General features: G+C 44.6%; 1 protein-coding gene across 1 annotated transcript in view; it reads left to right on the top strand.

Moving 5' to 3' along the window:
- The window catches only part of Slc24a3 (solute carrier family 24 member 3), a 485462-nt gene that overhangs the window by 454662 nt on the left and 15806 nt on the right, over positions 1-14994 (top strand). Inside the window, exons 13-15 of the mRNA XM_048348728.1 lie at positions 3783-3949; positions 6684-6798; positions 8267-8379. Of these exons, the coding sequence (XP_048204685.1) occupies positions 3783-3949; positions 6684-6798; positions 8267-8379 (395 nt within the window). The remainder of the gene's footprint in view (positions 1-3782; positions 3950-6683; positions 6799-8266; positions 8380-14994) is intronic.

Raw genomic sequence — 14994 nt, 5'->3', positions numbered from 1 at the left:
TATCACAAGTATGAATATATTAAAAAAAAAAAAAAAAGAAGCAGTAAATGTGGAGTTCAATACTATCCACCATTTCTGGCATCCACTGGAGGCATGGAATGTGACTCCTGCAGATAAGGGGGTGCACTGTCCTGGCTCTATCCACTTTGCCACCTTCGGGATATATTTCTTGGTAGTCTTAGTCCCTATCAACCAGATGAAACCCATATTAAGAAGTGTCTCAACACTTCATTCTTCCCTTGCACATTGCCCTTACATTTCTCTCCTCTTTCTAACTCACCATATATGTAGCAGCTACAAACAAAACCAACTGATTAGCTCACTGTTTGCAGGTGAGGTGTGAAATATTACTTCTCTTTGTGGTTGAGTTAATCTTTGTAAAACGGATGAAACTTTCTAAAAGCTTAAGAAGGAATACAATTGTAGAATCAAGGCTTCTGCTACTTAAATCCAAGTCATTCGCCAAGGAATGTACTAGAATGCATGCCCTATGCCTCCAAGCATTGTGACTGGAGTAAAGGGAAGGAGCAGCAAGAGCATTCTCATCATCCTGACATATGGGCCCCATGAAAGGGAGGACTGTGTTCTCCAATCCCTGTGTTCTTGGTGCCTGTAGCAGCATGTGGCACAAAAGATACCCAATAAATATTTGCTAAATGAATGAGTAAGCCTGTCCCTTTGGGGCTTTGTTTGGACCAAATGGTAATGAAGCAAAAGGTAACATAATGTCCAAAATTGCTTCAGTCACAAAGAGGAAAGGCAATCTTTTTACTCTTTTGTCCAGGAACAGACATTAAGGCCAGCTAAAATGGCCTTACTGGACTGCTTTGAATCATTGAAAACATCCCTTTTGGTATCATTTTGGTTTCTTCGAGCAGTTATGTTTCTTACATTACCATTCAAGACATATTTTCGATAACACTCATTGAATCGCTGCCTTTAAGGCTGTCATTACAGAGCAGTATTGATGCAGCCCTTTCAGCACCCTGGAGCTATGCCTTCCAAGACAGCATCCTCCCCTGGCCAAGTGGAAATATCTGCAAAGAGCAGGGGGAAAACTCAGCCCTCCTTAGCCCTAATTTCAGCTGCATGCAGCTTTGTCTCCTCGTTCCCCTTTGTCTAGCTTGGCAGTGTGTGTGTGTGTGTGTGTGTGTGTGTGTGTGTGTGTGTGTGTGTGTGTGTGTGTCTGTGTGTCTGTGTGTGTGTCTGTGTGTCTGTGTGTCTGTGTGTGTCTATGTGTCTGTGTGGACTGTGTGTGTGTGTGTGTGTATGTGTGGTCTATCTGTCTGTGTGCTAGGGCTTGCACTCAGGGCCTCAGTGCTCTTGCTTGTCTTTTTCACTCAAAGCTGGTGCTCTACCATTTGAGTCACACTTCTACTTCCAGCTTTTTTTGCTAGTTAAATGGCTGTATAAGAGTCAGCCTGAGCTAGCTTCAAACTGAGATCCTCACATCTCAGCCTCCTGAGTAACTATGATTATATGCATGAGCGCCCTCTCTCTCTCTCTCTCTCTCTCTCTCTCTCTCTCTCTCTCTCTCTCTCTCTCTCTCTCTCTCTCCCCCCCTCACCCTCTCTTTCTTTCTCTCCCCCCTCTCTACCTGGGTGTTCTCTGAAAGATCAGCTAGGGGAGAGGATTCCAAGATACCACCCCACCCCACCCCCATGGATCAGTGCCTCTTCTGTCTGTTGCAGGATTTAGGGACATGCAGGAATCCCAGATGCACTTGCACTCTAGGAAACCTGACCTTGTTCTGGATCCTGCAGCATTTGAAGCTCCGCACTAGACATCCCTTAGAAAGTCTTGTTTTGCAGCCCATTCAACCTTAAGGACATCACTGTCTCAAGCCTCGAATCAAAGAAGATGCACAGCAGCTAGGAAGAAACCCATCTGTCTTAATATTTGTGTTCCTTTCTTTGATCCATCTTTGTTGGGTTCTTAAACTTTTCTTTGTTCTAATTAGATTTTCTTTGTTCTAATTAGATTGTTTATAATAGTATTAATAATATTAATATTTGTTGAGCTTCCTTCAGGCAGAAAAGGGCTCAGAGGACCTGAGGACTGAAGGAAAACCAGTGGAAAGGGAAATACTAAATAAGCAGGAAAATGAGAGGCTCAGGCCAAACCAAGTAGGGCCTCATAGGCTATGGGAGAGAGCTAAAATCCTACTCTGAAGCTAACCAGTGGATGTTGATGGAATATTCTAGAACAGTTTGCTTTTTGAAGCTCTGTCTCTTTCTGCTGTTGGTAGAGGTAGGATAGGCACTGGGGTAGACTCCATAGGAAAGCCAAGTCTCTCACCAGGCCATGATGGAAAAACTGAGGAAGTGAGGGCTGTGGAGATGACAGAAATGCCCTGGACAGATGTCAGGTTTGGGCATGGGGTTGAAAGAAAAGGAAGAAGCAAAAACAACTCTAGAGATTTTTGACTAGAGAATTGGGTAAGCTTATTTTATTCCATTACCTGTTCGATGATCATTTCATTTCATTCTCCTGGTGAGCTCAGTGTCACTGTGTCCACATTTCACAGATGATAAAACCAAGGCTTAGGGAGTTTAAGAAACTGAACAACTCGTGGGGCTGGAGATATGGCCTAGTGGCAAAGAGTGCTTACCTCATATACATGAAACCCTGGGTTCGATTCCCCAGCACCACATATACAGAACACGGCCAGAAGTGGCGCTGTGGCTCAAGTGGCAGAGTGCTAGCCTTGAGCAAAAGGAAGCCAGGGACAGTGCTCAGGCCCTGAGTTCAAGGCCCAGGACTGGCCAAAAAAAAAGAAACTGAACAACTCAATTACTACACAGAGTGGGGGCTGGAGCCCCAATTGAGTGAGAGAGAAGCCCCCACTCACTTCTCTAGACCACTTTGCCATGGCTGTCTGTGGGAGAGCAGAGGGTGCCAACAATGATGTTAGGTATTTTTTCTATGCAGTTTTGGAAACAATTTGGGGAATGTGCTAGGTGATTTAATCCATGTAGATTTGGAGAACAGGAAAGGCTGATCTCCAGTGGTCAGAGTGAGAGTGGACTAGAGACACCAGGGACTTTCTGGAAGATGGAGATGTTCTTCATCATAACTGAAGTGCATGTGCAGATGTTTCTTTCCAGAGGTGAATTCCCAGTTAAGCAAGATGATAACAAAAGCCAAACTTGAACTGATAAGATTGTCAGATCTGAGATTCGAAGGAACTTATAGCAGTACAGTACCAAATATGCATTTCTGGTGTCACTGGTGCACAAAACCTCAGGCAAAGGTCCCCCGTGCATCACTGGGATGGTGTCAACAGGTCATTGGTGGCAGATCCTTCATCATCTAGCAAGTAGTGAGCCAGAAAGCAAGTATGCATTTACAAATCCTTAACAACTTGGGATGCAAATGCTGAGAGAGTCCACTAGGTGGCACTGTGTCCAACAGCACTTTATAATGTGGAAAAACTTCATTCCCAGACTATGCTGGCAAGATTCACAAACCCGTGGTCTTCGTAGCTCCCCATTTCCCTCTTTAACCTTTCACACATCTGTACACTGCACTCCTTCTGTGTCCTCTTTCTTTTCCAGTTGTTGCATTTGCCACACCATCCCTTGAACCCCAGCCTGATGTAACTAACTGCTAAGCAGTGGATATATTTGTGGGTTTTTTTTTATTCTGTTTATTCCTTGGTGGTGGAAAACCATTTGAAGGTGTTAGAAGAAGAGACATATAATATGACATATAAAATGCAGGGGGGTGGTGGGTAGCAGCAGAACAAAGAAATGAAACTAACTGATTTTTTTTCTTTCCAGCTGGCAAACTGGAAATTATGAAATGGGCATTCACCTGGCCACTGAGTTTCGTCTTATACTTTACTGTCCCCAATTGCAACAAGCCCCACTGGGAGAAATGGTTCATGGTGACGTTTGCTTCCTCCACGTTGTGGATTGCAGCCTTCTCCTACATGATGGTGTGGATGGTGAGGATGCAGAGGATGGCAGGTGTTGCTAGTTCTCTTAGAGAGAAAAGTACAGTAACATAGAGGAGAACAAGAGCTGAGGCTTCCACCAGTAACTGTAACCTGTCATAAACTGCACAACCCCTAGACTCAGTGTGTCTTAGAATCCCAAGCGTTTGTTCTGCTCCTACATCTTTGAGTGATTTGATTCATCTTAGCTGGGACTGGCTGTCCAGCTCTGCTTTGAGTTACAGCATGGTTACATTTCATTCTGGCAGCAAGTTGGGTCCATGTCTATTCTATTTACTCTTTTTTCCTCTGGGCTCATAGTGAGCTGGAAATGTATCTCTCAAGAGGGTAAGTGGAAACACGAGGCACCCCCTTAAAACTTCATTTAGGACTGACTTACCATTACTTTCTCCCACATTCCTTTAGCCAAGCCAATTCCTGAGTGGGTAAAACAGATGCTACCTACTGTAGTGGAGGATCAGCAGGGCCATAGGCAAAGGGCCTGCTAGAAAGTGAAGATCCGGGAAGTGATGGTCAATCTCACCCTTCCCCTAGCTTCAAAGTCTTAGTATAAACATACTTCGTTGCAACTAGAGTTAGACAGAAATTAAAATCCCTAAAAAAAAAACTATGCAAATTCAAATAACATGCTTAAGTATTGGACATATTCAGAGAGCTAAAAAGAAAAGTTTCTGAATGAAAAGATTATTTTGAAGGTGAGAGCCAATTTATAAACCTGTTATGATGAATTCTCACCCCTGGTCTCGACATCACACTTTGCCATTGGAGGGTCTGTTAAGTCATAAGAAAAATGACTGATGGGAAAGGGAAAAGAACAGGAGGAGGAAAAGACCTGGGCCTCCTGGGATAATCAGTTCCCCCAACTCCCCAGACTCAACCGCAACCATCATAATAACAACAAAAGTGCAGCAGGTCAATCCAGGCCCAGCCAGAGACCACAGTCCTCTAGGACATTGCTGAGGGTAAGGGAGGAAAGGTATGGTTTGGCCAAGATGCATGTCATTCCATTTTACAAAGGCTCCTGGAACAACAAAATAGAAATGTATGTTGCCACATCTCCTCTCTTCCCTGGAGACTAGAAGTTAAAAGCCTGTGGCCCCTCCGGGTTAAATTCGGCTCTAAAAGGACATGAACAACACCCCCTGCTCTGGAAGAGAGCAAGTCAGGCATGGCAGTGGATTTAACTCAAGTCCCCCAAACCTTTGGGCAGGGAAGAGCAATCAAAGCATTTGGGAGTGAAATCAGCTTTCCGTGAGTAGGTGTGTCTTTCAACTGCTGCCCTAGGGGTTTCTGAAAAGCACATGTTCCTTAAAACATGTGGCTGTGTTTCTTGTAATGTTATAGAAAGGGACAATGGTGTCCCAAAATATCCTGAATAATCGCCTCTTAAAAATCCCTTTTCCTCAGGCCCACACGGCTCCTCTATCATCTCTCTCACTAATGCTTTCAGCCCATGAAAAGGCCCCAGAGGGCCACAGTGGGCTCATCTGCAGAAGGGAATATCAGGTCTCCCAGCTTCCACCCTTTGCCCAAATCTGCCCCAATACACACACACACACACACACACACACACACACACACACACACACACACACACACACGTTGCTGCCTGTATAATGAGCCCATCTGGCCAACTTGGAATGCTTTCTGTCATTTCCCGGCAATATATGACCCAGGCAGATGCCTCCTTGGGCCTCCGTATCCCCACCTGAGAAACAGGTGCAGCATAACTTACTCCAGACAATTAAGAGTTAGACCAGGGGCTGGGGATATAGCCTAGTGGCAAGAGTGCCTGCCTCGGATACACGAGGCCCTAGGTTCGATTCCCCAGCACCACATATACAGAAAACGGCCAGAAGCGGCGCTGTGGCTCAAGTGGCAGAGTGCTAGCCTTGAGCGGGAAGAAGCCAGGGACAGTGCTCAGGCCCTGAGTCCAAGGCCCAGGACTGGCCAAAAAAAAAAAAAAAAAAAGAGTTAGACCAAAGCCAGTCATCAATAAGGTGAAGCAGAGGAATGCTGATCTGAAAGATGACATTGTCACCAAGGAATAGAAGACGGGAAAAGCTGACTATGGCTTTTCTGACAAGACCAGAAAAGTGTGGAATCCAGCCCCTTCCCATGTCTTGCTTCTTCCCACAATGCATCTGCTGATGAGCATGCTTAACTTCCTAGCATCACAGATTTCCCAGAACCACCATGAGTTCAAATATTTTGTCCTGCTCCTTAAAAGTCTAGTGCTAGCTTGGTGTCAGTGGCTCACACCTACAATCCTAGCTATTCAGGAGGTTGAGAGCTAAAGGATGTTAGTTGAAGACCAGGCCAGGCAGAAAAGTCAATGAAACTTTTTTAAAAAGAAGCAGCAATAAACAGAGCTGGAGGCATAACTCAAATGGTGTAACACCATCCCAGTAAGCATAAGACCTTGAGTCTAAATCTCAGTACCACCAAAATAATAATAATCTAGTCCCCTAAGACTGTGTCATCTTAAAAGAACAAATGAGAAAGGAACTTTTATATGGCAAGTGTGGATTCTCTTAAGTGTAGCATCTATGACCCACAACCCTAGTCTTATCCCCATGATGTTCATTGTCCCCTATGTTGATAGAGCAGAGCTTCCCCCCAGAGAGCTCATCCAGCTTGGAATCTTCTGTGTTTTAATGAGAGGAAGGCTGGCAGGTGGGATTCACAGTGGCCCTTACCTCATACCTCTTGCTGCTTCTGCCAGGTCACGATCATTGGTTATACTCTGGGGATTCCTGATGTCATCATGGGAATCACCTTCCTGGCTGCAGGAACCAGTGTGCCTGACTGCATGGCCAGCCTCATCGTAGCCAGACAAGGTGGGACCTCTGGGGATGGTGAGAATAAAAAGACAAGAGAGGAAGGGAAGGAGGGATGAAAGGGGGGAGGGAGAGGTGGAGGGAGGGAAAGAAGGAGGAAGGGAAAGAGACGAAGGGGAAAGAAAGGAAGGGAAAGAGGACCAATGGGGGAAAGGTGGAAGGAGGGAAAGAAGGAAGAAGGGAAAGGAGGGAGAAAAGGAGAGAACAAGGGAGAGAGGGAGGAGGAAGGGAAGCATGGAGAGGGGCAGATGAGGCCCACCTGGCAGCTACTGGGGCACAAATGCCATTTGGAAGGAATGACAAGTGAATTGAATGCTGAGTTTCTCAAAGGCTTCCTGTGATAAGAACAGAGAAAAGAGCCAAAAGGTTCTACCCTTGAAGAAAGCAGGGATATTTTCCTAGGCAGCACCCACAGGTCCTCTGGTTGTATTACCCTCCTTGCAATGCTGAAATCCAGTGATAGCTAACCTTTACCAAGTAAGGCATTCTAGGTGTCCCAGCAATTTGAACAACTCTGTGAGGCAGGACAGGCATACTCCCGTTTTATGGATGAAAAAGCTAAAGCTGAAAGAGCAATGAATTCTGCATCTAAGGTTTACCCAGTTCACACTTCTCAAAGCCACAGGTGTGAGAGTTCAGTTTTCAGTGTATGATCATTTCCTTCTTCAAAACTATGCAACCAAGTGGGGTACCGGTGGCTCACACCTGTAATCCTAGCTACTCAGGAGGCTGAGATCTGAGGTTTGAGGCTCAAAGCCAGCCTGGGCAGAAAAAGTCCATGAGACTCTTATCTCCAAATAACCACTAGAAAACCTGAAGTGGAGCTGTGGCTCAAAGTGGTAGAGTGCTAGCTGGCCTTGAGTGAAAGAGCTCAGGACCCCTGAGTTCAAGCCCCACAACTGACAAAAAAAAAAAAATCAAAACCTGTGCTCCCCTCCCTGTGTGAACGTTTTTGATGGCCATGCTCACTGTCAGTTACGTGACTAATGGATGCTGGGGACATTTTTTTACACCAATTCATTGTGCAGCTACAGAACTTACCAATACCCTCTTGACATCCTCACAAAAGTACTGCACTATCTTGATATGACTCAATTGCTCACAAGAACTGAATTCAGCCGAGAGCAGTCGGAAGATGATGCTAAAATGTATACATTGATAAGCTCTTGAGCCACTGTATAGATTGAGTTAATTCCTTCAAGAACACGGCTCACTCAGTACGTCCACAGAATCACTTACATTGAATCAGTGATCACATTTGAAGTGAAGGTCAATCGTCCCATCGACTGTGTGTTTTACAATCAGTGTCATTCTGTTTTTCAGTGATGGACTGATATTCAGGAAGGATATTCAACTATGTAGTCCAGCAAAATGGCTTTCCAGCCATCAGACCAAAGACTTGGGAGAGTCCATGTGAAGCTCCGCTCCCCCGTCCCCTCCTGGCTTAAGTGTCTTCTGGTTCTTGCAGGAATGGGGGACATGGCTGTATCCAATTCCATTGGGAGCAATGTGTTTGATATCCTGATCGGCCTCGGCCTCCCCTGGGCTCTGCAGACTCTGGCTGTGGATTACGGATCCTACGTAAGTGCTATCCTGTGTAGCTTTTCCTTCCATCCAGAACAACCTGGCTTCTTTTTGTAATGGCCTTGGCCACAGGACTCTCTTAGGGCAGAGGAGGTGTGGTGTGGAAATAATAATGTTGAGAACAAAACAAATCATTCTTGTTGATGTCCCTCCAAAGCCATGCTTGTGGGACATTAGGGACCCTACAGCAGAGGCAAGCAATGTTTTTTCTTCTGTCACAAGCCAGTATAGTCAGCATCTTGGGCATCATGGGACAGATATTTCTCTATCACAGCCGATGTGAGAGGAAGCAGCCTCCATTCTTACTGCTGAACCATACCCCTAGCCCTTTTTGTGCTGGCTATTTTTGAAATAGGGTCTCACTTCCTTACCCAGGCACATGCCTGGACTAAAATCCATCTGTTTTATGATTTACATCAGAACTGAGATAAGTGTTCCCAACTCCTAGTTGGGCTCTCGAAAACTTTTCTGCTGGCCTCAAACAGCAATCCTCCCAGATGGCAGCCTTTCAACTGCCTAGGATTATAGGTATAAAAGTCATTATTAAGTCATGGTCTGTGCAAAATGAGTTGGTGGGACAGATTTGGTTCCTGGGACACAGTTTGCCCATCCCTACTCTCGTACATTTGGACTTGCTTCATCTCCCCTTGGGTAACATGATGCGTGTAAGAGATACTGAGGAGATGCATCCAGGCTGGCCTGTGAAGAGGTGTCGGCCATTGATTGGTTACAGGATTCCAAAGGACCATCCTAAAATGTGTCAGCTAAAGAATGAGGCTGTTATCTCACTTTCACGAATTGATTCATGTCAACCAAATTCACAAGCCTTTGATATTATCAAAGAGTTAAGTGCCAGGCAGAAGGCATATGTTTAGAGTGATTTTTTTTCTCTATATTTCTGAAGAAAAAAAATCTCATGTGGGAGCTATTTTTGGTGTTCCATGAGCATCCTTAAGTGCAGTGGTCCACCAGTGACATGTGCAGGAATCAACACCAGGTTATGTACGTGGATAAGATTTATTATGGCAAAGGATGTGGGGGTAAAGGCAGCAAAAGCATGAACTACCAACAGATCAGGTGCAGGACAATCGCTTCCCTACTGGGTTCTTTGTAGCAGTGGACTACAGGGCTTTGTGTGAGATGTCTGCCCAGCAAAGTCCCCTGGAGTGGGAGGATTTTTGGGACGTGGTAGTCAGTTCTTCTCCAAGGACAGCTGTAGGAACTGACTCTCAGAGCCCCAGCACAGAGACAGAGTATACATTACAAAGCTTCCTAGGCAAGCTGGTGGAAGCTGGCCCTTTGCTTCGTTTATATAAAACAGCATTGGGGGTCAGTACTGTTCTGAGGAGCCACCTTTTCAGGGCTTGCTCTGCCTCCACTGGGCCCCAGACTGGAACTGCATTAACACCTTTTGCACAGATGATCAAATACTCTATTTTTTAGACTAGCAGTCCTCACTACTATGTTACCGACAACTCTCAATATCTCACTGCTGGAGCAATCCAGCAGTGGTTTCTTTTTCAAATTCTGTGCAGCAGAAGTTCCCCTTCTGACAGCTCTAAAGGACTCTTCCCAACAGAAACTCAGGCATTAGGGCTTATTGCATCATGTGGTTCTATCATCTGGGAGTCCTTCTCTAATGACACAAAAATCAGAGGAAGAAAAGGCATGAAACATTGGACAGATCGTGATTTGGTGAGAGCTAGTATTGACTTATGCCCTCTCTGTGGCCATTTAATTGACCAGATAAGTCACAGGTAACCACCTAGATGCAAGAAAGAATGAATCATTTAGCTTTGAATCTCAACTAAATTTATCTGTGTCACCAGGAAAAAGAGGAGGGGCAGGTGGCTGTGAATGCTAGCAGGCTCATTCGTGTGGTAGAAAGTAGAACTCAAGCAAAAGGAATCCAGTGAGTAACCTTTCCTGCAGCTGCCATTGCTCAGAGCATCCACCCTATTGGAGGTTTCGCTCTCTACCACAAGAGCAAAGCACTGGGGTTGAGCCTGTCATGGTCATGCTGGCACATTAGCCAATCAGTCTCTTTGATTCCCTTTCTCTGGGTCACATGTGGACCACCTGTTCCTTCTGTTAGTGTATCCTGTTCTCAAGCTGAGAGCAGGAGTATTCATGAGTAGTTTATTAATAGTTTAAATATCATTAAAGTACTAATAGTTTGATGCCAGCTTGTCATTTTGTTACAGCAAGAACTGTGGCAGTACTGAAGAATTTCTTGGGATTTATCTACCACTGGCTAGTCTGACTTTTTTTTTAATCTTGTGGTTAAAGTTACTTGTGCTTATAGTAAGTATAGAAAATGGTGGGGTAGAGCTTGCTCAGAGGAACTTTCTGTAATGGGGAAATAGTTTACAGCTGCACTAGCTAATACAGTAGCCAGATATTACACCACGAAAAAGGTGTTGCGTGTAATAATAGAACTGAGATTAGACCTCCCATTGCATTTGTGCCAGCTTTCGACAAACAATTCTGTTCACAAGTTAGGGGAACACTTCACATACACTAAGATGGAGGGTATGGATAGCATCAGAACTATGATACTCCTTCAAGCCCATACTTTTATCTAAACAGTTCCACTTTTTTGTGGTATTAAGGTTTGAACTCAGGACCATGTGTTTTCTAGACAGACACTCTGCCACTGAGCTATACCTCCCACCTGTTTTAAGGATTAGGAAGAGAAATAGTAGAGTATCTGGTGAGTGAAGGGTAAAAATGAAAGATTCCTGTTTCCATCCTTCCACCCTCCCTTGTCATCAGTTCAACCCCATCCTCAAGCCTGCTTGCCCCTCTCTCAAAAGAAGGCCTGCAGTTAACATGGCCTAGCTTCCTTAGAAAAGACTAATGGCCCTGTGTTAATATTTAGTCTTCCTGAGCAATGTAGCCAATAACTATGTTCCTTCACCCATTTAAATTCTAGGTCACCTACAACCCACTTTACTTTCCCACTTCCCCCTTAGAAAACTATGAAGAAGTAAAACTAACAGCTGCCTGAATTCCAACTGCTTTTGAGCTCCTCTCTTGATGACTAGAGCATTGTAGCTAAAGCCTAGATGATGAATGGGTGCTATTATATGACCCAGAACATCAATCCCCAAGTAATGAATTTCTTTCACATTGACTCTTCAGCAAGAGATGGACAGGCAGGAGCAGGGTATGAGATCTTTGTGTCACTCCAGTGGAAAACCTGACAACTTATGAAGAGAGAAGGTTAGCTTTGCCTCATGGTTCTAGAGTTTCTAGCTCCCTCGTGGTGGGAGTTCGTGTCAGGACACCCTGTTCACTTGGGGAAGCAGGGCACAGAAAAAGAGCAAAGACAAAAACTAAGTTTCCACAAGCTAATCAGGGTCAGGTGCTGAATGACTTATTGGGTCTACCTCTTAAAGAGCCACAGCAACTCCCAGCAGCATCTGCCCAGGAAGCAAGCCTTTACACCTGGCCCTCTAGCATCTCTTGTTTTTTATTATATTTAATTTTTTTTACTGCAATTACACAGGAACAGTTATGGAAGGTAAAACCAAAACTTCCAAAAACAAAAATTAGAGATCATCCTAGAAGCAAACCATGTCTTCTTGCCAACTTTGAACCCTTCCTGAACACGGATGTTGGGCCTAAAATTCTGACTCAGACCCACTGTCTATGATAAACAATTCCCTTAATGGTCTACCCTCATTCCCTCTCTTCTGGCATTCTCCCAACACACTGTAGATGACAGAAAATTAAACATATTGTCATGTCAGTAATTCCCACAGCTATGAAAACAAACCCTTTCCAGGTCTTGCTAGCTAATCACAGGGTGATATCATGAAGACAAAACTTCAGTTCCTATTAATTGTTTGGCACAAATGTAAGCTTTCCATCTGAAGATGACATAATGGGGTCACTGGTCATTCTGCTGGAATTGTACAACAACTACAGCTAGCCCTGCCATGGAAAGTCTCCTTTGTCCTTTTTTTGTTGTTGTTGTTGTTTTCTGCCAATCCTGGGCCTTGGACTCAGGGCCTGAGCACTGTCCCTGGCTTCTTTTTGCTCAAGGCTAGCACTCTGCCACTTGAGCCACAGCGCCACTTCTGGCCATTTTCTATATATGTGGTGCTGGGGAATCGAGCCCAGGGCTTCATGTATACAAGGCAAGCACGCTTGCCACTAGGCCATATTCCCAGCCCTCCTTTGTCCTTGAACTAGAAGGGAAGAGGCAGGGAAACCAGATGTCTGTGACAATAACTATGGCAACTATGGCATACACCATATCCTCTTGGGGGAAACTTTGACTGGGAAGATTCTAGAGAAAGTTGTGTCACATTGCATTTTCTTCCATATGCTGCTATTTCTGTAACCAGTACAAGAAAGATTTTCACTTTTTTTCCAGAAATGCAAGCAACCCATATAGACCTCTGTTTTAAAAGTAGAAGTTGAGGGAAATAATAATCAAAAGTTCATGATCCCCAAGGGAATGAATAATTCATTTTTTATATTGTGGGAGACAAGGGTACAACTTCATTCTTCTGCATATAGAATCCAGATGCTCCACTGCCCTTTGTTTCTTGAAATTTTAAAAATCCGAAGGAGAGCCAGGCACCCAAAACTCATGCCTATAATCCTAGCTGAGGCTAGGAGATAGGAGGAGATGGGACGGTGAGATATGAGGATGGTGATTCCAAGCCAGCCAGGTTAATTGGAGATGAGAGTCTCAGGGACTTTCCTAATACTCTCATCTCCAATTAACCAGGAAAAAGCCAGTAATGGAGCTATGGCTCACATGGCACAGTGCCAGGCTGGAGTGAAAAAGCTAAGAGAGAGTGTACAGGCCCTGAGTTCAAGCCTTAGTACCAGCACAAAAAGGTTTTTTAAAAAAATTCTTAAGCGATTAGGAATGGTGAAATATTGTTATTCGCAGGGAAATGGTCAGAACTTGAACAAATAATGTTGAGCGAGACAAGCCTAGAACACAGAAAACAAAGGGGCATGATCTCCCTGATATATGACTGTTAACAAAGGGAGACAGAGAGACAGTAGAGACCAGGTCTGTGAAACCAAAAACTGCTTGTCAAATGGTATTCCCCACAGGATTGGGGCAGCGACCCAACAGTATGTAACTAAAACCAAACAACTACTCAACATATAAAGGTCAAAAATTGACCTCTCAGTGGAATACAATAGCTCGAAAGCTATGTATGTACGTTCATATAAGACTACTGTTGACATATTGTCTAATATCGACATTACATTTAAAGCCCTAGGCGAATTTTCTTGGGCTTGGCCACATGGCTACTGTATATGTTCTTGATACATTGTATATTGTATATATGTCTACCTGACCTAGAGAAAGGAAAGAAAAACAGGGCGTAAGATATCACAAGAAATGTACACACTGCCCTACTATGTAACTGTACCCTTTTTGCATAACACCTTGTCAAAAAATTTTGTGTTCAATTAATAAATAAATTAAATTTAAAAAAATTCTTAAGAAAAACCAAGTATGGTGGGGCATTCCTAAAATCTTAGCTATTTTGGAGGCTGGTATTTGGAGGCTCATTATTAAAGACCAGCTCAAGCTAAAAGTCCACAAGATCCCACCTCAACCAGCAAAAACTGGGTGCAGTCGTGTGCACCTTCTTTCCTAGCTACAAAAGAAACTTAAGACTACTGACATCTGGGGTAGCTCAGGCAAAAGGCAAGATCCTGTTCAAAAATGAATGAGATTTGCTGGGCACTGGTGGTTAATGCCTGAAATCCTAGCTATTCAGGGGGCTGAGATCTGAGGATTGCAATCTGAAGCCAACACAGGCAGCAAAGTCTGTGAGACTCTTATCCAATTAACCACAAGCCAAAAGTGGAGCTGTGGTGCAAGTAGTAAAGCACTGGCCTTGAGAAAAAAAAAAGTTAAAGGACAGCACCTAGGCCCTGACTTTAAGCTTCAGGACTGGCACACACACACACACACACACACACACACACACACAGGAACTAATGAGACAAAAAGCAGGGAGCAGGGAGTGGCTCTAATGCTAGAATACCTATCTTATTAAGTAGGCATTGACCCTGAGTTCAAACACTAGTACTATTTAAGGGGGAGAAAGACACAATTCAAAAAGAAAAAAAAAATGGGTTTGTCAGGATCTCTGAGGACCCCTTCTCCTAACTTCTCCAGAGGAGATGTGTTCCAATGTTGGGGCCTCGAGGACCCCTTCCCCCCCGCCATCTTCCGGGGGGAATGCCTGAACCTCGATTCTATGGAAGAAACTCCGCCCTACCCCTCATACCGGCAGAAGGAGTAAGGCGTGTCCTTTCTGGACTGCTCTAGGCTGAAGTGGGATGCCGAAATCTCTTCCTCGGCCCCCCATAATGTGTCAGGAACCGCAGGAGAAAGATAACGGGGAGAAGGCTGGATGGTTGAATGAGTCTCAAAGGATTTAATTGGGAGGGGGGTTTATATAGCGGTAATGGTGGGAAAGGGAAGGACTTGGGCCATTGGCTAAGCCGGGCTGCCCATCAGGTGATGTCATGAAACTTCCTTTGTGGGCTAGACAACCCTATCATGGTGGCATGCACATGTTCGCCCCCCATGGGCGGGGGGCTTCTTTTCCGGTTGAGGCC

The sequence above is a fragment of the Perognathus longimembris genome, chromosome 6 (genome assembly GCF_023159225.1).
Source record: "Perognathus longimembris pacificus isolate PPM17 chromosome 6, ASM2315922v1, whole genome shotgun sequence".
Lineage (NCBI taxonomy): Eukaryota > Metazoa > Chordata > Mammalia > Rodentia > Heteromyidae > Perognathus > Perognathus longimembris.
The sequence above is the reverse complement of the archived record's forward strand: the minus strand, read 5'-3'. Positions and strand labels throughout refer to the sequence as shown.